Genomic DNA, 21,967 nt, shown 5'->3' with positions numbered 1-21,967 from the left:
CTTAACGATGGGCCTGTCTTGCCTTTGCTATCTTTTGGCGCTTATGGAGGCAATGGAATGGACAAATCTTCATCAACAAATCCTCTTCTGGAAAATGCATGCATATATTCTTTGTAAACATAAGCACCTGCTTAGTTTCGGTGAAATCCGAAAAAGGAAAAACTAAGCATCTTCGAATTCACTCCTTTTCCTTTTTGTTAATTGGATGGTCTAACCTCTTTCCCATTCAAAGAAAATATAAGATGACTGAGAAGAAGAGAAATGAAATTCTTATTTTCCCCACCCTATTGGACCCTGTTTGGTTCGGGGGCAGCAAAACTAGATTAACTAGACTTTGGGAAAATATTGTGATGAAATATAGAGGGATGGATTAGAATAAACCTGTTCCATTTTTTTTACAGAGTCGTTTTTTCTAGATTTATCCAAACTTGATGGATTAGCTGGGTCAAAAAATAGTGTTGGCCGCATGTTAATTTTTTAAAATGCCTCTGTTGCTCCTCCCTTAATGTCTCTCTTCTCTGTTTATTTTTTTTTTGTCTTTTGTTTTTTTGGTGATATTGCGCTGAGTATGTGGTCATCTGGTTAGGTAATATAAGATGACAGAAATGCAGAACCAAACAGGCGTTGGTATTTATTTTTTCACCTGTGAGCCATATTTTTTTAGCTTCCATCGCATCAACAGATCAACTGTTGGCTCCATCTCTTGGGTTGAGATGTACAGGAAATTGGCCGAATGGCTAGGCTTGGGTAAGTGAACAATAGCACCATTAGTGCCCAAACTGAAAAGAGATAGATAGCAGTGAGTTCTACTGCAGGACTTTCGCTATTGGCTTCTCAAGAAAAAGAGCTGTGACTAGGAGCTATGAGCAATGAGCTACAAATTAAAAACTAGCTAGGAACTAAAGAATATAAAACGAAAGATAAAGATAAACCCATAAAGAGACCGATCATTGATTTGGCGAAGAGCTTTTTCTCAAAGTTACAACTTAATAAATCGCTTCTATAAACTTCGAGGATATATATCGCTGCTTAGTTTTGACACTTATCCCTATTGAGTTTCGTCATGTGGAACGCTATTGTTATGCACGGCGATTATTCTCCTATATTTTGGGTAATGCTACCACTACTCTCATGTTCTGGATAATTGTAACTCCAATTAGCCATCCCTACTCTCATGTTCTGGATAATTGTAACTCCAATTAGCCATTCCTCTAGGGTTCTGCTCCATTAAAGATCTGATCTTAGGATGATAGCACTCTCATTCTCAATTTGCACCCAGATACTTGGACTGCACCTTCGTGTTACAACCTACACCTTTGGTGATTTGACTTGCACTCTTGATATTTCAACCTGCTTCTCTAGTATTCAATCTGAGGTTGGCATCCTTTCGATACTACTAGGCTTATTGGTTGTGTACATTGGCTTGTTGACCAAGTACAACTTAGGTTGTTTATTAAGCACAAATTTGGCCTATTAGTCAAGTACTTTAGTGATCAAATTCTCAATTTGTAGCTTGGTACTTGATCGGAGGTTGAATTCGTTCCAGAATCTCTAATTAGGTCTGCAGAAGATGTTCTATTTGAAGACCTACACTACAGGAAAACTCATCTTTTCCGACGCTTTTTCTAATCTTTACCGACGCGTATACGCGTTGGCTAAAGGCCCGGCAACGCTAATTAAAGCGCCGCAAAAACGTCGGTGATACCGGAGTGGCAAAAGTTTTTGCCGACGCTACACGAAAGCGTCGGCAAAAATACGGATTTGCCGACGCCTATAAAGCGTCGGAAAATCTCTATTCCTACAAAAAAAAATATATATAGCCTATTCCGACACTTATAAGCGTCATTGTAAATAAATTTTTTTTAAAAAAAAAATTATTTACAAATCTCTGGGGCCTTGAGGACGGCTTATAAGCTCTGATCATTGCCGACACTACATGAAGAAGAAGAGGAAAGAAGCAACCTAGCCCTGATCATTGTCGGCATCTCAGAAGAGGGAAGAGCTCCAGATCTCAGGAAAAATAAACGCATGCCAACCTAGCTTAAAAAGATGTAAATAAATAGCCATACCTAGCCCAGGAGCTCCAAATCTCTCTTCCCGCTATCCACAGCCATCACTGCAAAAGAGAGAGAGAAAAAGATTCAATCAAAATTTGTTCTCTGAAACTATATCTTTTATCCTAAAAAAAAGAAAGAATGAAGAACGGAAAGAGAAAAGAAGATGAAAAAGGAACAAAAAGAATAAAAGAAGAAAAGAAATGAAGATAAATAACAAGGGAAAATCTGAAAACCCCTCCGGTCGATGGAGCTATCGTCAACAGCGAGGACGTGCAGCTCTCCACCGGTGCGCATACACCCTCTCTCCGTCGCCATCCACTGTTCTCCTCCGTCGCCATCCCCTCTCCGCCGGATCGAAATCCTAAAACGAAGTAGAAATATAAATAAAGAGATGAGGAGGAGGAGAGAAGAAAAGGACTGTCACTTTCCTTTGGGGTTGGAGCATCTCCTCCACCTATTTGAAGCTGGACTATGGCCATAGCTCCGGATCAGGGGTTAGGGATAAGGAGGGCGGCAGGCGGCGGGTGGCTAGACGGGTTAGGGATCGGGAGGGGTTTGTATATATGTGGGTGGGGGTGGGTGAAATGAGAAGCGTCGTGGGATTCCGACGATGCTTTTAAGCATCATCTAATCCCCGCTTCTCAGATCTAGCGTTGTGACCACCGACACTTCTTAAAAGCGTCGGCAAATTTTGACGCTCGGCGAAAATTACCGATGCTTTTAGAAAGTGTCGGTGTATATGCGTTGGCGTTTCTCCTTTTTTCTGTAGTGCTACTACTGCTAACTGCATGTTGGATCACTTTTCGAGGTTTATTATTAAGCAGGTTACCAATTTCAATGGTCGGTGTGGATGCCGTGTAAACACCAGCCCATGCATCCCTACAACTTTCATGAGACGACAATATCTCTCGATGCGTCAAAAAAAAAAAAAAAAAAAACACCCAGCCATGACCAAAATTCTCAGGTTACCACGTGCTAGACGATCCGCACCTGAATCTCTGATAGCAAGTCAACAAGTCAACACAAACGTTGTCAAGATTTTGACCACGTCCTTTTCCTTACAACAAGCGGCTGACATCCAACAACTTCAGAATTTATTGGATTTCAACACGAAGTTAGAAAGGAAATAAGCCAACGGCCAAACCGAACATTGGAGACCTTAAATCCAAACCTCCCATTCACCTCCAGATCCTAACGAGGCTTCACTCTTATCGATCGAAAGAAAAGGGTAGCTTACGAAAGGCGGAGGACAAGACGGAGGCATACTCTCAACACCTTTCATGCATGGGCGATCAGACCAGCTTTGTTCTTGTTATTAGAAACCAAAAGGAGACAAAGGAGGAAGTGTAAAGGAGCCCTTTTAGATTTGGGAAACGTTTGCTTCCACCATTAGAAAGAGTAGGAGGGCGAGTAGGCTTAATTTTTTGTTAGTCATCGGCATGGCTGGTGGAGGGTTCGTCGCACAGGGGGAGGTTAAGGACTACAATGGGAAGGTGACCTTGTTCGTGATCATCACCTGCATGATCGCCGCCACCGGTGGGCTCATCTTCGGATATGACATCGGCGTATCTGGTGATTACTCATCTCTCTCTCATTTTGGCTTCAAGAATTATGACTCGTTTCATAGTTTGAGCTTTCTTCGTGACCGGTGTCAATAATCCCCCACGTCCACACATTTATGCTCTTGATCGAAATAATCACTCACTAATTCGGATTTATTATATATATTTCGTTTTAAAGTTTGATTTTGCGACATGATGGTAATATTGTACATAATTGTACGTATATATTAACGTTCATTTGATATTTGATATACATGCAGGAGGTGTAACTTCCATGAATGTTTTCCTGGAGAAGTTCTTCCCTTCGGTGTACGAGGATCAGAAAAATGCCGGGACATCCAAGAACCAGTGGTGCTCGTTCGACAGCCAGCTGCTAACCGCGTTCACCTCCTCCCTGTACATCGCGGGGCTCATCTCCACCTTCTTCGCATCGACGGTGACCAGAGTGCTGGGACGGAAGGCCTCCATGCTGTGCGGCGGGGCGGCCTTCCTCATCGGCTCTGCTCTGAACGGTGCCGCCGTAAACGTGGCGATGCTCATCATCGGCCGCGTCCTGCTCGGCGTCGGTATCGGCTTCGCGAACCAGGCCGTCCCCCTCTATCTCTCCGAGATGGCCCCGCCGAAGCTCCGAGGAGCTCTCAACATCGGCTTCCAGCTTGCGACGACCATCGGCATCCTGATCGCGAACCTCGTCAACTACGGCACCAACAAGATCAAGGGTGGGTACGGGTGGCGCATCTCCCTCGCGCTCGCTGCGGTTCCCGCCGGCATCATGACCATCGGCGCGCTCTTCCTGCCCGACACCCCCAACTCCCTGATCGAGCGAGGCAAGCTCGAAACGGCCAGGAGGATTCTCCAGAAGGCGCGGGGGACCGACGACGTCGGCGAGGAGCTGCAGGACATGGTCGAGGCGAGCCAGGCGGCCGGGCAGGTCCGGCACCCCTGGAAGAACATCCTCCAGAAGCACTACCGCCCGCAGCTCGTGATGGCGTTCTTCATCCCGGGATTCCAGCAGCTCACCGGCATCAACATCATCATGTTCTACGCGCCGGTGCTCTTCAAGACCATCGGCTTCGGGGACAACGCGTCGCTCATGTCGGCCGTCATCACCGGCCTCGTCAACGTCGGGGCGACCCTCGTGTCCATCGCGACGGTGGACAGGTTCGGCCGCAGGTTCCTCTTCATCGAGGGCGGCGCGCAGATGCTTCTCAGCCAGGTAGCGATCGCCGTCATCCTCGGGGTCAAATTCGGCGCGGACGGGACGGGGGCCATGTCGAAGCCGTACGCCGACTTGGTGCTGGTGCTCATCTGCACCTACGTGGCGGCGTTCGCGTGGTCCTGGGGGCCGCTCGGGTGGCTGGTGCCCAGCGAGATCTTCCCGCTGGAGATCCGGTCGGCGGGGCAGTCCATCGTCGTCTCCGTCAACTTCTTATGGACGTTCCTCGTAGCGCAGTTCTTCCTCTTGGCGCTCTGCCACCTCAAGTTCGGCCTCTTCTTGCTCTTCGCCGCCTTCGTGATCGCCATGACGCTCTTCATCGTCCTGCTACTGCCGGAGACAAAGAATGTGCCCATCGAGGAGATGAATGTGGTCTGGAAGAAGCATTGGTGCTGGAAGAATTACGTCCCTGACGATCACATGGCGGTGGCGTGAAGGACTGGGTCGATGCATGCATGGGGCTGGGCGATGATGGACTTCCAACCTCTTCTTCCATCTGCTAGCTACGTACTTGTCGTAAAAGCGCTATCAGGAGTAGAGTTGAAATCTAGCTAGGGCCTAGGGAGCAGCGGTGTGAGAGGTATATATATATGGGCGGGAAGAATATTACAAGGCCTAAGGGGATGCTTGCAAAAGTTTATAAATCTTTATTTTTTCAATTGTTGATACGTAATTTCGTCAAAAGTACCGTATGCTCTCTTTGAACTCACACAAATGACACAGTTTTTCTTTTTTTATCAATTGTAGACATAGAATAATTATGTTTAAATAAATAGCTCAATTTACAAATACTCACTACAAAAAATCTATTCTTTTCCCAAGCATTTTAGAGCTTCTACCAACGTTTATAAGCGTCGGTAATTTTGGTGCCGATGCTTCCAACAGCGTCGGGTAGATGGAGGTGAAAATTTTTTCTCCACACTTTTGAAAAGCATCGGCAAAAAACGGAAGCTATGTCGACGCTTATAAGTGTCGGCCCGTTTTGGAGTCCGCCGACGCTTATAAGTGTGGGCGGAAACTGAAGATAGGCCGACATTTATAAGCATCGTTAGAATTATTTTTTTAAAAAATAAAAAGGCTAATTAAAAAAAAATCTGTTCAATGGTTCTTTTACAAATGTCCGATATTTTTTTTACAAATTATAATTCATATGATGTTTTTTGACAAATTACAATAGAAGAGACCGATCAATGATTCTCTCAAATTCTATTTTCATCTCCTTCGCATCCCTAAATTACAATGTGGATTAAAAAAGAACATATATTTTTTAACAACATGGATAGGATTAGAGATGAATGCCACAAAAATACAAAAAATAGTAAAAAAAAGAATAAAAAAAGCATACAAGTGGGCAAACGACCCACTTTGGACAAGCTTCCGGAGCTTCTTCTCGGCGAAGGGTTTGGCGATGGGGACTGCAACGTCGCCCTCCGCTTCGGATAAGCTTCCAGCGATGGGGATGTAATGTCCCCCTGGTCCTCTTCGGGCTTCGCCATCTCATCAAATTTTTGGATCGCTTTCCGAACCACGAGCGTCGATCCCTCGAATGTGGAACTGTAGAGAACGGAGAACTTCGAATTCCTCTGGGCTCGGTTGGGAAGCAGGGCGTCGGCCGGAAAAATCGCAAATCTTTCTGAAAAGCATTCAGACATGCATGACATATAACTCTAAAACCAAAACATATAACCCTCAAACTTCTGATACTCGAATCGATCAAACAAATAGAGAAAGATGACTCGAGAATCAAAAACCTAGGTTGGAAAAACAAAGACACTAAACACAGGAAGGGGATCCCAAGTGCAAGACAGATTTTGTGAAATTTTTACTTGGACAAATCCAAAGTTCGGAGATGGCGATATTTAGGGATTTTCTTGCCAAGACAGAGAGAAGAAAGAGGGGGTTTGGAAACCTTTCGGCTAGGGTTTTCAGGGTCGCGACGTTTTATAAGGGGGGCGAGTGGGATGGTGTCCGACGACGCTTATAAGCATCGTCAGACACTATGGACTTCACCCGTCATCTGGGCCTGGGTTGGCGTCCGAAGACGCTTTTAAGTGTCGTCTGGTCCAGAATTTTAAGAGGAAAATTAGTGTTAAGTGGGATGTTTAGCGAATAGGATTCCGTCGATGCTTCTCTTTGGCCTCCGATGACGCTTAGAAGCTGTCTTATAATTTGCTTTGTACAACGCTACTTAGCGTCGTCTTAGTTTCATCTCCGCCGATGTTACTAAAATACGTAGGTAAATTTTTGCACGCTTACAAAATTGCCGATGCTTTTTTGTTGTTTCAGCAGGAGGGAGTCGGAAAAACTAATTTTTGCAATAGTGATTACTGAATTTTTAGTTGAAAAAAATTACCTGTCCGGTGATCGATCGAAGAGTTCCACGATATGCTTATCATCTCCTCTTCAGAAGATGAAAAGTTGGTGATACGCCATCGTTGGCGTGATTCATGGCGGCAAGTGAAGCCATCGATTGACAGGGAGCGAGTGGATCCTTCCATGATGGCGAGTGCTCTTGCGGCCATGGCGTCAGATTAGCCTGGGAAAAAAAGGACATCAGCTTCTCCGCATGGCCTCAATCCGAACCCTTTTCTTTAAAGGCTCCGACACTTCGTACGTGCCCCTACTGGCGGTTTTTTTTTTTTTTTTTTTTGAATTTACTGCGAACAAATGAGATAGCGTGGATTTTTTACCCACGTGTCAGTCCACAACGGCCTATTTCTCCCGTCCTATAGGAGTTCACATTCTCTCTCTCGCTCTCTCTCCTGGCTTGCATTATTTAATGCGCTCCTGCTACGACTTATCCAATTCCTCCCGTTCTTTCTCAACTACCAGCCTCTGCATGCAGTACCGAAACTGGAAAAATTACTCAGTTTGGCCGGAAATGAATGGCATTCTCTTAAATTTGTACATCGTCTCTAAACCCATGCGTGAAAGGAGCATCTAACAATCCTGCCCTTTCCCTCTTCGGAGTCTCGTCGTCTCCTCGTGAACGTCTACTGGGAAGACCACGCATTTATGTCCTATCTTTTGCATTATCTTTTCTGATTTTGTTGGTTTCACTCAAGCCCGTCGCATATGGACTATATATATATATATATACTTTCTTCGCCCATTCAACTTCAGCTTCAAGAGATGACGGTATTTCACCGCCTCCGCTACTTTCATGCGACTGATGGCTGAGTTTTTACCGTATTGCCGCCTCCGGGGAAGGAATTGAAGTGGTCGGTCCATGGAGGGGAGGGCAGTTGTGTTAAATGTTAATTGGGCCTTGGTGGGCCTGTAACCGGCCTGGACCACGGAGCCCCTCACTCGACATCGACAGTGACAGGATATCCATCTTTACCTACCACTCGCCGCTCGCACCCAGACTCAGACCACCACTTCTCCTTATCAATCAAATATCAGGCTCTACACAGCTCTCGCTCGCTCACCGAGAGTGACTGTAACTTGATAGACTGATTCCCTTCACCGTCCCTGTGCTCTTACCTCTGTCTCCACTCCCCTCCTGCCTCTCCATCATCAGGCCTTGCTCTCCTCCAACTCATCGCCTCTTTCTCTCTCTCTCTCTCTCTCTCTCAGCTCATCGCCAACAGATGACGGCGGGGAGCAACGGTAACGGTAACGGCAACGGCAACGGAGTCCCGCTGGCGGTGAAGAAGGCGACCTCGAAAGACCGGCACAGCAAGGTGGATGGGCGCGGCCGCCGGATCCGGATGCCGATTGTCTGCGCCGCCCGGGTCTTCCAGCTGACCCGCGAGCTCGGGCACAAGTCCGACGGCCAGACCATCGAGTGGCTCCTCCGCCAGGCCGAGCCCTCCATCATCGCCGCCACCGGAACCGGCACCACCCCAGCCTCCTTCTCGACCCTCCGTCACTCCTCCTTCGCCTCCGCCTCCTCCTCCGCCCCCCCTCTCGACCACAAACCCCAGCACCTCGCCCCCGCTCCCTTCATCCTCGGCAAGCGCCTCCAGGCCGACGACGACGACGACGACTCCGCCGCCAAAAACGGCGGTGTCGGACTCGGGCCGATGGGCGGTTTCTGGGCCGTGTCGGCCCGGCAGGACTTCGGGCAGCTGTGGAGCTTCGCGGCGCCGGAGATGGTCGTGCCGCCGGCGTCGCTCTCCGGGAGCTTCGCCGCCGCCGCGCAGCCCGTCGGGGACGCGTCGGCGGCGAGGGTCGGGAACTACCTCCCCATGGTGCAGGGCCACCTCAACCTCCTCGCCTCCTTGTCGGGCTCGCCGGCGGCGGGCAGGAGGGAGGACGAGCAGCCTCGCTGATTGTTCTGGCGGACGTTCTGCACACCTATCTTCCATGGAGTCGGGAGGGCAAAAAAAAGAAAGAAAAAGAGGTTCAGGTTTGTGCACTTGGAACGACGTAGTTAGGGTTTTATTGCTTTCCCTTTCTCCCTCTTTCTTTGTTTGTGCCTCGCCATCCCATCTTCTCCTCCTCTCTTCATTGGACCCCAGATTCTGGGATTGAGATGGCTCTCTCTCGATCAATCTCTCTCTTGTTTAAAGGAAATATTATCGGTTTGGGAAAAGCTTCTGTGCTTGGCCAGTAAGTTCTCCACTTTCAAAGCTCCTTCTGCATTCTAAGCCAGAATTCTTGGGTCTATCAGCATGCAAGTTTCTGTATGTAATTCTGGACCGTTTGAGTGATCGAGTGCAAATAAAAAGTGCAGCTTTGTACCAAAAAATAAAAAAATAAAAAAGCGTAGCTGATCTTGCTGCTGAACTTGGTTTTGCTCTCAGTATCTAATTAGTGTGAATACAAATCTGTATTCTCTCTTCTTTTGCTTCTGTGTCTCGCAAAAAAATAAAAGATAATCATCATCATATTCTAGTGTAGTTGAGCCTATGTTTGGTATTTTGAGTTTAATGGATTTATACTGTTCAGCTTTGAGTAAATTGTGTTCAGTAGATCACAAGCTTTATTCTTGAACTTTTTCGGGAAATATCAATAAAGACAGCAGATTTGAATCAAGTATTCTTTGCTAAACGCAGCAGTATCCCAAAAACTAGGACACTTGGATGCATTGGGGTATAGAATTAGGGTGATTCCTTCTAGGTTTGGTCAAGAAATATTGAAACCGACTCTAATTGATGCCAACCCGTGCAACCATACCCAACACTCTCAAGTTTGAATCAGTTCAATAGATAACCAAAATAATTTATAGCAATAGATAACTTTTGTTTGTTCATAAAAGAATTCTAGGATGTTAAAAAATAAACAAACCATCCTGCTGAAGTAAAAACACAATGTTGTCTTTCTAGAAATTTGTCAAAAACGTTTGGAGATTAGGATTTGGTTTGACGGCTTGAAATTTGAGTCATGTTTCCTTAGTGAAAATCAGAAGGATGGCAACCAATCTCTAGCTTGCCATGTTCAAGAGAACTTGGTTTTTCTTAGGTTGCCAAATGGCTAACCCAAATATAAATTTCTGCATGCAAATTTGCAAGTTCTAGCGGGTTGCTGGGTCTAGCCCAAGTTGCCACTCTCACACAGGATCACTAGGCCTTATAAAGATTTATTAGAACTTTTGCCGAACATAATTGGGAGTACAATCCAAAACAACTTCAAAAGTTGGTTTAACCATCAAACGGCTTTTTTTTTTTTTTTTTTTTTTTTTTTTGGTCAAAGCGGTATTTCATTTCAAGTACCTCTAACGTGAATACAACCTGACATATTAAAGGAAACTAAACAAAATAAGGAGTGTGGGATGCACTCTAAGCTAGTCCAGAGAAACTCCCTAGAGTGCTGAGCAACATAGGAGGCGACCCAGTAGTCTGCTGCACTGTTCGCCTCCCGATATACATGAGATATCTGACAGAAGGTCAGCTCCCGCACCAATCTACGCGTATCCCGTATCAGGGGGTGGCCATCCCCATATGTATCAACACCTCGTATCCAATCAATCACCGTGGAGGAGTCACCCTCGAGGCAGAGGCAATCGGCCCCCAACACCCGTCTCGCATACAAAATGCCCTCCCAGGCTGCCCGCACCTCCGCTCCCACGATAGTCGTACCCGGTGTACTCCGTCCTCCAGCAGCTACAAGACTGCCTACATGATCCCTGATCACAAAGCCCACGCCCCCCGAGGCGCCATCCTCTGCCATGCCACCATCGAAATTCACCTTAAGATAACCAGGGGGTGGGGGTACCCAAGAAAAACATCGAAACCTGGACGCTGAGACAGCAATACAGGTACCCCAGATATCCCTGGCCCTCTCGGGTGGATACGATGAGGCCATCATAGATGCCTCCGCCGCCTGCCGTAGGGCTCTCTCAATCACAACTCGAGGAAAGGATCGCTCGCCCTCGAACACGCGATCGTTCCTATCCAACCAAATATGATAGGCTAAGTAAGCCACTATAGTACCTGTCTCAGCAGAACTCGGCCTCCGCGTAGACTCACGCAGGTACCGAAGCATATCCTCCAACGTCTCCCACCGCGGAGGAAGCAACGTAGATGCATGTCTCCAACACTGCAGAGCAATAGGGCATCGAAGCAGTACATGGCTAATAGTCTCCTCAGCATCGAGGCACCTCTCGCAAAGTAGATCCAACCTCATCCCCCGCCTAGCCAACACACTCCTGGTCGGAAGGCAGCCCTAGGCCACCTTCCAAAGAAAGAGCGCCACTCTGGGGTGCACCCTCATCCTCCATATTCAGCCACCGTCAATCCGCCTATCAGGCTCCCTACTGGCCCAAGCGTGGACATCCCTGGTCCGTACCCTCGCCCGACCTGTCGGCAACCATACCAATCTATCTGGCTCCTCCCGGATCGGTATCGGTAAAGCCAAAATCCTCTCCACCAACTGCTCCCCAAAGGCCTCACGTATCAGATCCACATCCCATCTCCCCTCCCCTGGGTCGGTATCAAACGGCTTTTAATACTAGTGGAATATTATCTTACCAAAACTAAACTAAATTATGTAATGGATAAGGTGACCCTACATTGCTATATATGTTAAATCAAAAAAGAATTATGGGCTGTTTGGAATTTCATAATTGGAATCTCATGCAGCACAAATTGCAAGTGCAGACTAACTTGCTTATTTGGATGTCTACAACTCAAATTATATAGTAAATTGCTCGATAGTTTCAACTCAGAATTATATTGCAGTAGGTGATGTTTGCATCTCAAATTATATAGTAAGTTGCGTGATAGTTTCAACTCAGAGTTATATTGTGGTAGGTCATATCTGCAACTTCAATTGTGCTCGATAGTTTTAAATCAAAATTATATTGTGGTAGCTCATCTCTACAACTCAAATTGTACAGTAAGTTGTTCAATAGTTTCAACTTAAAAACTATATTACGGTAGGTCTGACTTATAGTCAAAATGGGTGCAAAAAGAATTTGCAACCGTAGGCGCTGCCATCTCACTAAAACCCACAGGTGAAAGTGAAGGCTTAACCATGATCTTTAAATCGACTATCCCAAGCGCCCCTCCGGCATTCGATTGCAACTTGGCCCACACCAGCCTCCACCACGGGTGGCCCCCAGCAAGGGAGTTTTTTTTATTTTTTAATCGCTTATACTAGGAATCGGACCTATGCTGTTGGCTCTGATACCACTGTTAGGACCGTAGGCGCTGCCATCTTACTAAAAACCGCACGTAATAGTAAAGGCTTAACCATGATCTTTAAACCGACCATCCTAAGCACCCCCTTGGCGTTCCATTGCGACTTGGGCCCACATCGGCCTCCGCGAACAAGCAAGCCCTGCTGACTTGGCCCACACCGGCCTCCGCCAACAATATCTTATTATTTTCTTTAGAAAGAGAAAAAACTCTGTTCCTCCGTCCCTTCCCAACCTACTCTCGCTCCTTGCCGCCACCCTCGATGCTATAATTGGCCACTGCCGCCTCTGAGAAGCCCACAGCCACATCCTCAATCTCAAACTTCACCACAAAAGCTTCTCCTCCTCCTCCTCCTCCTTCCCTTCCTCTGTTCTGCCCCTGCCCCACTCTTGAGAACTTCCTCATCGCTGCCATCGATGTTGCTGCTGGCCCTCATCGCCTCCAAGGGATCCACAACTGCCTCCTTTGCATTCAACTTCATCATGCCGCCCTCCTCCTTCACATCACCTCCTCCTTCTCCACCGCTGCTCGCTCTCTCTACTCCTCCTTCACCTTCTTCGCCTCCTCAAGTGTTATAGTGCCTCCTGCTCCCTCCCCATGGCGGCCCAAATTCGTGCCCAGCCCTCTCCACCAGCAACTGTGACGCCGATCTCTTCAACCAGAAGACCACTATCTTCATGTGTGTCAAACACTCTGGCTTAGTATCCACTTGCAAGGTATTTGATGGAATGTCTATGAAAGATATCCCTCTTTGTTCCAAACTCTCTTCCAAAAATATGAATTGAGTTTTCTTACAAGTCAATTATTGAAATGTAAGTTGCAACGCAACTTGAGTTATAGTTAATTAAATTTCTTTGTATTTAAACTAGCTGAGATTGTTGTTAGGTTAGCAGACCTTGTTGAGTCAAATGTGTGTGAACTAAAACATAGTAATCAGGCTTGTGCTAATTAATTCAAAACTTGATTTGGTTGATTGCAATTCATGCATTATTTGGACATGCTATTTTGTAGATGTTTAATACTTCACTTGAGCTAAATATATAAATCAAAAGCAACATAGATTCTGGTAAGCCACTTTTAATGAGGATGCCATTTTGAAAATTATGCTAACACACGTACACGAGGAAACCCTCTTTCAAGTGAATTGCTTCAAGGAAGTCAATAATAGATGGGAATGCATGACAACCTTCAACACAACGTTCTTAAAGGCTTTATTTATGGGAGTGTCCATGATCCAATAGTCTTTCCAGAATAGTTTATCAATATCATTTCCAACTAGATATTTGGATATATTCTAAAATTAAAGCACTTTCTTTTAGGTTTCCAGCTAGGAGCTAGAAAGCAAGACTTTTTTAAAGTAAATAGAAGACAGGAGCTTTCTCCATGGATCTGGTTCTCTTTTGAGGAACCTCCAAGCCTATTTGGAAAGCAGTGCTTATCTGAAATCTTTGAGATTTTTAATATCGAAACACTCTGCTTCTTTAGCCATGCAAACTTTGTCCCAATTGATCTCATATGAGAGCCCCTGGATATTATCTGAGCCCTTCCAAAGGAAGTGCCTTCTTAGGGAATCAATTTTTTTGATAACCTATGCTGGATGTTCGAAGAGAGACATAATATAAGCGTAGAGAGGAGAGGACAACATTTATAAGTGTAAGCTTGCCACTGAAGGAGCAAAGTTTTCCTTTCCAAGCTGAGAGTTTCGATTCGATTTTGGCCACCAATGGGAGCCAATTAAGTTTAGAGAGCTTATTGGGTTTTAGAGGAATGCCAAGATAAGACATGGGTTGAAGAAAATAGTTGGTGGTACCATGGCAGTCATTGAAGAATTTGTAAGTCGGGTCTAATAACTCCTATATATATATATATATATATATATATATATATATATATATATATATATATATATATATATATATATATATATATTCTTCAGAATGCTTTTTTATCCTTTTAGCCAAGGGTTTGCAATTTTCTCTCTCCAATTTATACTCATTTTTATTGCTGCAAATTTGTTATGCACAATGCTTCTCTTGCTGGTCCTGGCCACGAAACCTATGTTGCCCCTAGAGAATTTGTTCCTAGAAATTATTGTGCTGAAAATTTTTATGGTTTTTAGGCTGTATTTAAATTGGGATTGGACTAATTTGGTGCTGATGCAGATGCAACCAAGTTTTAAAACTTTGATACTGTAAATATAAAATTTTGGTGCCCTTTATCGTTCTTGCTATTCTTTTTAGAAAAATTTAGTTCTTGCGCTTTCATGATTTATGCGTCTTTTATCTAGAAAAAATAAAAACAAATGTTCAAAACATATTGAACAGGGATTCTGTTAGCTCTTATTATAGTTTTTTTTTGCATATATATAAAAATCCTTTATTACTGTAGCTCCACAAACTCCAGCTTAGATCACCTTAAAATCGGCTATGTGGTTTTGTAATATTTGCTAGAGCAATGTGAGACCAACAGGCTAAGATTTCTAACTATTATATATTCTATTAATTGAGCGTAACAAATCACATATCATTGTTTTGGTATACTCCTGTTTAGTGCATTTACTTTCACTTTTTTTTTTTGCGAGAGAGAGAGGCATTCATGTGCTAAAGGTATTACCTTGCAAAATTGTTAACCTGCAACAAGTATAACATACTAATATAGTATCAAATCAAAGTATTATTGTTCTTCAAGTCCTATCTATTCTTCACCGCTTCTCCAGGCATACAACCGTCTGTGCTGGTACATAAACTTTCACATAAGATGCTCAACATACACATTGTTTCATCAGCTTCCTCATCGTAGTGCCTCTAAGGAGGCCATGCTTAAAAAAATATATAGCATCTAGATACGATACTTTTTATTTAGAGAAGTATCCTATGCAATTATAATCATGCCATCAAATATTATGTAATTTTTGAGCTCCCCCGTGCGTATAGCGAGGGGCTCTTGCTAGTTTATTATATGCTCATGCCGAAATAGGATTTCAGAGTTGCAAGGAGGGAGATCCATGCATGGGGTTCAGCTGCTTATATGCAACAAGACTGACTATATATATATATATATATATATATATATATATATATATATATATATATGCAAAGGTGTCGTGAAAAAAAAACCAATCTCCTGCAGGCACAGGAATTTCAGCTGCTACGACTGTAGCAACTTGAACACAAGATGCTGACTTTGTGGGCACTTGATCCATTATATATAACAAACCTTCCAGGCTCAAAACTTCAGATTAATTCAGAGTTTACATAAAGAAACATCATAGGATATGCTGCATGACACTATTTAGTTCTCGCTCTCCTCATCCAAGTTGCAAACACATAGCGGATCATTGCTCGAGTATGGCTCGCTCTCCATCAGTCTACGGAAGTATGATCTCTTCAAACCATTTCTTCGAGCCATGTCGGAACGCACTCTATCTGCATACTTGGTTCGCGAACCTGCTATCACAACTGCTGTCTCATCTGTTACAAAGTTTGCCAGTGCCACCATTGCATCAGGTTCGGTGGCTGAAGAAGCATCCACCATGAAAATATGAGAGAAATAGCCAGGGCTGATGCCATTGTCTCGAAGCCTGAAACAAGTCATAAGAGTTGAAACTATCACTCTGAACTTCTGGAGAACAGAGAGTGGAGGACTGGAGAAGCATTCGCCATCATGCGAGCACAGCGGGAAGACATCATCTGGCACATCTTCAACCTCCCGAAAACTAGCATTGGCCCGAAACAGATCCGAATCTGGGATTCTTTTGTTCAAGCAACTGATGAGTGTATCGCAGGTGTGGTTTTTAGGAGAGCACACCAATATGCGGCTGGTATCCATGTGGAAGTAAATTTCGAGGATTGCTTCTGTAATGGTAGTGCCAGCTTTGGAGAGAGAATTATTCTGTGTTACAGAAGGTGGTCCATTTATGAGATAAGGGGGAGGCCCTTTGAGCCGTATAATTTTGTGGATTGCTGAGATTTGATGAACACCAAGGCGTTGATTCAAAAAAGTTGCAGATGGTAGAGAGATCTCTGCGGTTCTTGGGTGGCAACTTGGGAAAAGCACATGATGAAACGAAGGAGCTAGTGCAGCTTCCACAGCCTGGTGAGATCTCTTTAAACAGGTTCTATTGAAGGAAAACTTAACATCATACTTGTATGATGGAGAATACTGTAAGAGAAGATCATTTCCAAACTCGGTCAATACGTGAGTACTCTTTACCACCCCAATCACTCTTCCCTGGTTCAAAAGTATGAAAAATTATGTCCTTCAAAGGAATTTTACCTCAAGAAAAAAAATGAAATGACCCAAAAAGTTTGATATGCTTATTTTTTTTATTTTATTTTACAGCTTGTTTGTCGATAGAACATATCAGGAATCTAAGACTTGGTTTTGCTTGTTCTATAATTTTCTTCTGTTGTCTTGCGGTGAGTAATCTCCAACGCTCACCAAAATGATGGGATGAATTTAGTTATAATAAAAGAATTGAGCATATGATGTCATTGCATAGATGAAGATTGCTTTTTTTTTTCTTTTTTTTTTTTTTGAGGAAATGAAGATTCCGGGTTAAAATTCTGCTTTTGCTTTTTCTTAATACTAAATCTTCTTGTAGTTGGTGAGAATTTCAGAGTATATCCATGCCGTGTTACTTCTAGGAACACAAAATTACAATCCAAATGTGATTATAAACGTGCAAGGTTGAACTGATCTTAAACAATCCATTTCCAAATTATAGATACTAACCTCAAATCTGGTCTTCTTTCCTGATCGTCGCACAAAGACATAGTCCCTTGATAATAGATATGGTCGTCTCTCAGGAATGGAAGTGATTTCGAATGACACATATGTTTTCTTATCATTCCAAGCACTCTTGCAGCTATTCTTCTTCTTCGTTACCTTCTTCCACCTTTTGTTATCCAGCTCCAGAGGTACTCTATACAACTGGAAATTGGTCCATTTCTGGTCATAGTAAATGCATATAAGTTGCTCATGGTAATAAAATGATGCAAAACGAACTAAATTCAATATCCAAGACTTAGGATTTCAGAATATCACATAGCTCATGAGCAGTTGTAAAGGGAAAGAAAAAATATTTGCCATCTTCTGAGTTGATTTTAGTGGTTTGTGCTATGTATTCAAGGTCTAGTGGCAACTACTCTGTATAGGCATTTAAATCTTTTAATGACGCACCACAGATCGAAATATATCGTTTCCACACTGCCTTTCCTGTATGGCTTGATTGTTGTGGTCCAGCAATCTCATCCATACTTGGTATGGGCCACTTAGAAGATGCGGTTCGGCTACCAAAGCTTAGTTTGGCTAGAGAAATTTGATGTGCTGAGGATAAATGGAGTGTGCCTCGCCCAAACTTTTTCTTTTAGTGGGTGTTAGTTTTTGAATTTGAGTAGAAATCAAACATCCGATTCACATGAACTCTATTTAAAAGGATTTCTGGGGCCTCTTTTAGAGTGGTGTGAGAAAAGAATGAGAAGGAGAGTGAGGTGAGAAGTGTGAGAAAGCCTTGGCACAATTTTTTTTAATTAAATATTTTTGTTTCCAATAATTATTTTTCTTCCAACACCTTTTATCTGTTTTTATTGTTTGTTGTTTGTTCTAGATGTTGGGTAGGCACAGTCGATCTACTCCATGTAGCACGACCTTCTATATAAGATTTATTTTTGTTCGATAACCATTCTATTATCTTAGATTGCCCAAAAGAAATTGGCAATCCAAGAAGCCGATAGCAGTAACCATTCGATTGTTCTTATTTATCTGGCTTGCAAGATAATTTCATATTGGTTATGTATTTTTGGATATAGTTATGTTTTAATATATGCAGCACTCGTAGGAGCTGCAAGAACACCTTCAGGGAGGTGTCACTAACAATTTGCAAGCTAAGACATCTTCATTTTTTTCTCTTCAGGGAATAATTTGTTTTAACCTCTTTGGTCCTCGTCAGGCGAGCCTTCAAACTTCTCCTATAATGTGCTTATAATAATTAAAGATATTTCCAGTTCCATGATGTCCATCCTACACATTTATAAATCACATCTACTAATTAGGTGCCCATTTGTCCGTAGTTTATGGATAACAATTAAAATGCAGCTAAATCTGAGAGGATGGCCTACCAGCACTAGTGATTTGTGGACTAAATGGAGAAATAAAAAATTCCAACAACTAATGAAAAAAGCTGCGGATCATTTGATTGCTGCTATTTGTTGGAAAATATAGAAGGAGCAAAATGCTCGAATTTTCTTAAAAAAATCAAGTTCTATTTATTGTGTTTTGCTGCAGAAAATCTTGTTAACTTGGAAACATCTGTGTTCAGAGAAGCTGCTTGATTTTTATCTACAAAATTAGAATAATCTCACAACATTGGCGTCGCACGTTAAGAGATGTTGATCTATCTTTTAGAAGAAAACTAACTCATACAAGGGATACAAAGCTTATATAATTGATCTTTCAAATTACTTAGGAGATTGATTTGCTTGTTGAATAATTTAACATGTCTACTTACATACCACTATTTTTTGTAAAAGATTTTTATTGTTCTTTTGTAATTTGTTTTCTTGCAATTTTTTTATAAATAGTTTATGTAAACTTTTCTTTGCTAATAAAGGCCGGTTGGCTTTGCCTCCCCCTTTATAATAAATAAATAAATAAATAAATAAATCACACATTCTGCACGTTCATCTGGATTCCCGTTGCTTCCTAAAATGTTACTGAATAGTTTAACCAAATATTTAGCAACTATAAATTCTAAAATTACACTGCAATCTTAGCAATTAAACGCAATATTTTTTTTAAAAAAATTACGTTTGATCTTCTGTTCAAAAACTGAGCATGAATGAACACCTCATATCCAATTAAGTGAAGAACAACATGATATTTTTTTTAATTAGGACGTATCTCTGACCTCAATGTAGAAGTCCTCTGCGTAGAGCAGAACGGCAAAATAGGCACCATAATTTGATGGCGAGAGAGTTTCATGAAGAACTTCAGGCACTGCATCCATCTCGATCTGCCGTTTCAGATGCTCGGGAATCGCATATACCGCCAGCTTTTTCTCCTTCTTCTTCCTCTGCCGATCAGCCACAGGCGGTACATCATCTTTCTCTGAATCCGATTCGCCCGAAGACGAACCGGAAGGCAGTGGAACACTGATCAAAGAGTTTGCCGGCGATGTCCCAGCCACTTCTGGCGCTTCCTCGGCAACTGAAGCTGATATTTCCGGCGATTCTTTGGAAACCGGTTCTGGCGATTTTCCTACAGCTTTCCACGAAACCTGACCGGCCGCAGAAACTTGATCCTGTGGTTTCTTCACGGATTTGACCACCCACAGGGATCGAACCGAAGGTTTGTTTTTCTTGCCAGATTCGTCCATGTATCAAAATCGAAGGGAGAAAAACTACTGAAATCTTTCTAGATCGATCGGACGTAGCTAGGTTGAGAGAAAGCTTTGGTGATGGTGCTGGAGAAAGCTTGGGTAGATGGAGAAAGACTACCATTGACTAGAAAATCGCTCGAGTCGAGTGAAATAAAAGCCTTCGTTCGTAGCCGGTGCGGACCACGTGCTGTTATCTCCACCAAGCTCGGGGTAAGAGGGGAGTAACCGCTCCTGCGGCTAATCAAAAGCAAGAAAAAAAAGTGAACTTTGATGGCAGCATCTATGAGAATGAAGCACTAAAGGTATGGACTTCGTTATCAGCCAGCACCGGTGAGAAAGAGAGCACTAAAGGTGTGGACTTCATTATCAGGGACCATAAGGCCAGATTAATAGTGGCAGAAGGTTGAAGAATAATTGACACCTCTGTTGTTAGTGTTGAACTCAGGGCATCATGAGGGAGAGTCACGTTTGCGAGGCAGGTAGTAGGGGCAGACTGCATCCTCTTCGAGAGAGACTTCATCATAGTAACCGAATGGATCCAAGGCCAAAGGCTTTGGTACTGGCTTTAGACCGCTACTACGTAATATTTGCAGTCTCTTAGCTGCGTATAGTCTCTCTCGAGCTGTACACGTCTACGTGGAGGCGAACAGTGTGGCTGATTAGATGACTTCATTCGCAGCCTATATACTGAGGGATTCATTTGGACTGACACTGACGAGGTGCTCCACGTTTTGTGATATTTATTTATTTATTTATTTATTTTCTGATTCTCTTAAATTTGTTTATGCCGATGTAAAAAATAAATAAATAAATATAAACGAGATGCAAGTGGAGCGCTCAGGAATGCATGTACGGGCTTTCAGAAAGAGTCGTGACAGATCGCCAGCTACATTTTTTTCTCCATGTAAACATCGCAGCCAGCATGGACTATGTACTATTATCTCGGACTATGCTATAAATTAGCGAAAACGGGTACGGAGTCGAACAATTCCAATGGCAGCTGCGATTTTCTTTTATAGTACTTTTAATTAAAGTTCTCTAGGAGAGAAAAGAGATTTCCATGCTTTAATTATATCAGGAATCTAATCTGCAATCTTTGATGGTGAAGTAAAGAGAGATCATCATGAGGACAAGCTTCACTTTATTCTTTCTCTAGAAGTTCAAAGGATGGATATCGATTGAAGGTCGGTTGCAGAATTCGATTTATTTTTCATTAATTTTTAATTAGTGATATATTTCGAAATTGATTTATAAATTAATAATGATGATATTATGAAATTGAATTTCCACTCTCAACCAAACATCTCTAGCATCATGGATGGTGGCTATTGTTATTGCTAGAAAACGGACCTGAAGGTGATCGCGAATCAGGAGAAGGAGCTTCTGCCGCAGGCAGTGGCGGACGGCTATCTTCGGTAGACCTGCAAAAAGCCCAGGCCGGAGAATTCGGCGAAGGCCCTCTGATGCTCAAGTCAGAGAGGATTTGTAGATATTTTAATGAAAAAATATTTTCTGTTGAGAGGAGAAGTCCCTCTCTCCCCGGAGTTCCCCCTCTTTATAGGAGAGGGTGTGGTGGTTACTCGGAATCGGATATAATTGCGCAAATCTTGGGTTAAATAAATTATCTTAGATGGCACGGAATTTCAGGCTAGCTGGCAATCGGTTAAGATTGCAAGGATTCAAATTTGACAGCTGTTGTGACAGAAACTGCGGGATTTGATCCCGAATATGGAGGATTTGGTGACTCCTTCTTTATGCAGTCGCTCCGATTTAGAGACCGGCTTGACTGTCGGTGGAGTCGAGGTCGGTCTCTTCCTTGGCCTCGAGGTCAATCAAGCTTTGCTTAGCCGAGACCGAGATCACGCTTGCTGAGACCATGCTCGCCGAGACCATGCTTACCGAGATCACGTTTGCTAAGACCATACTTACCGAGATCATGTCGCTGAGACCATGCTTACCAAAATCACGTTCGCCGAGACCATGTTTACTGTTGGATTTGGGTGTTTTAACCCTATGCATTGGGTGATCCACTTTTCCCCCATCAGCTATGACAAAGACTATTAGCACTATGGGTTTATTAAGGCAGAGAGCAGTAGCCGGAAAAAATCTAAAAATATCAATCATTTTGGAAACTAGGTTAAATTTGTAAGAGTCAATATATTGAAATA

At 43.3% G+C, this 21,967-nt stretch overlaps 3 protein-coding genes and 1 long non-coding RNA gene across 4 annotated transcripts; 3 read left to right on the top strand and 1 right to left on the bottom strand.

Annotated features, from left to right (window-relative positions):
- The first annotated feature begins 3,197 nt into the window (after positions 1-3,197).
- LOC103712457 (sugar transport protein MST6-like) lies at positions 3,198-5,522 on the top strand. Its single transcript, XM_008798984.3, has 2 exons — positions 3,198-3,629; positions 3,880-5,522. The coding sequence occupies exons 1-2, from the start codon at positions 3,497-3,499 to the stop codon at positions 5,268-5,270; spliced, it is 1,524 nt and encodes a 507-aa protein (XP_008797206.2). The 5' UTR covers positions 3,198-3,496; the 3' UTR covers positions 5,271-5,522.
- Positions 5,523-8,231: 2,709 nt separating this feature from the next.
- LOC103712458 (transcription factor TCP7) lies at positions 8,232-9,742 on the top strand. Its single transcript, XM_008798985.3, has one exon. It carries the CDS (start codon positions 8,429-8,431, stop codon positions 9,110-9,112), a length of 684 nt encoding a protein of 227 aa, XP_008797207.1. The 5' UTR covers positions 8,232-8,428; the 3' UTR covers positions 9,113-9,742.
- Positions 9,743-12,621: 2,879 nt separating this feature from the next.
- On the top strand, positions 12,622-16,921 carry LOC120110908. The gene is made up of 2 exons (XR_005512032.1): positions 12,622-13,137; positions 15,406-16,921. It is a non-coding gene; the product is annotated as an uncharacterized LOC120110908 (long non-coding RNA).
- Positions 15,623-19,981, bottom strand: LOC103712459 (probable RNA helicase SDE3). The gene is made up of 3 exons (XM_008798986.4): positions 19,329-19,981; positions 17,156-17,371; positions 15,623-16,651 (listed from the first exon to the last, which is right to left on the bottom strand). Exons 1-3 carry the CDS (start codon positions 19,794-19,796, stop codon positions 15,713-15,715), a joined length of 1,623 nt encoding a protein of 540 aa, XP_008797208.2. The 5' UTR covers positions 19,797-19,981; the 3' UTR covers positions 15,623-15,712.
- Positions 19,982-21,967: the final 1,986 nt, after the last annotated feature.

The sequence above is a fragment of the Phoenix dactylifera genome, chromosome 5, assembly GCF_009389715.1.
Source record: "Phoenix dactylifera cultivar Barhee BC4 chromosome 5, palm_55x_up_171113_PBpolish2nd_filt_p, whole genome shotgun sequence".
Lineage (NCBI taxonomy): Eukaryota > Viridiplantae > Streptophyta > Magnoliopsida > Arecales > Arecaceae > Phoenix > Phoenix dactylifera.
Note: the sequence above shows the minus strand (reverse complement) of the source record. Positions and strands in the feature narration are given on the sequence as shown.

Bases quoted from the DNA above. Each gene is read 5' to 3' on its own strand.
- LOC103712457 (XM_008798984.3), top strand. From the start codon at position 3,497: ATGGCTGGTGGAGGGTTCGTCGCACAGGGGGAGGTTAAGGACTACAAT. The intron at 3,630-3,879 runs GTGATTACTCAT...ATATACATGCAG, and splicing joins ATATGACATCGGCGTATCTG to GAGGTGTAACTTCCATGAAT.
- LOC103712458 (XM_008798985.3), top strand. From the start codon at position 8,429: ATGACGGCGGGGAGCAACGGTAACGGTAACGGCAACGGCAACGGAGTC.
- LOC103712459 (XM_008798986.4), bottom strand. From the start codon at position 19,796: ATGGACGAATCTGGCAAGAAAAACAAACCTTCGGTTCGATCCCTGTGG. The intron at 17,372-19,328 runs GTCAGAGATACG...TACTATGACCAG, and splicing joins CAGAGGACTTCTACATTGAG to AAATGGACCAATTTCCAGTT. The intron at 16,652-17,155 runs GTTAGTATCTAT...CTTTTGAACCAG, and splicing joins GAAAGAAGACCAGATTTGAG to GGAAGAGTGATTGGGGTGGT.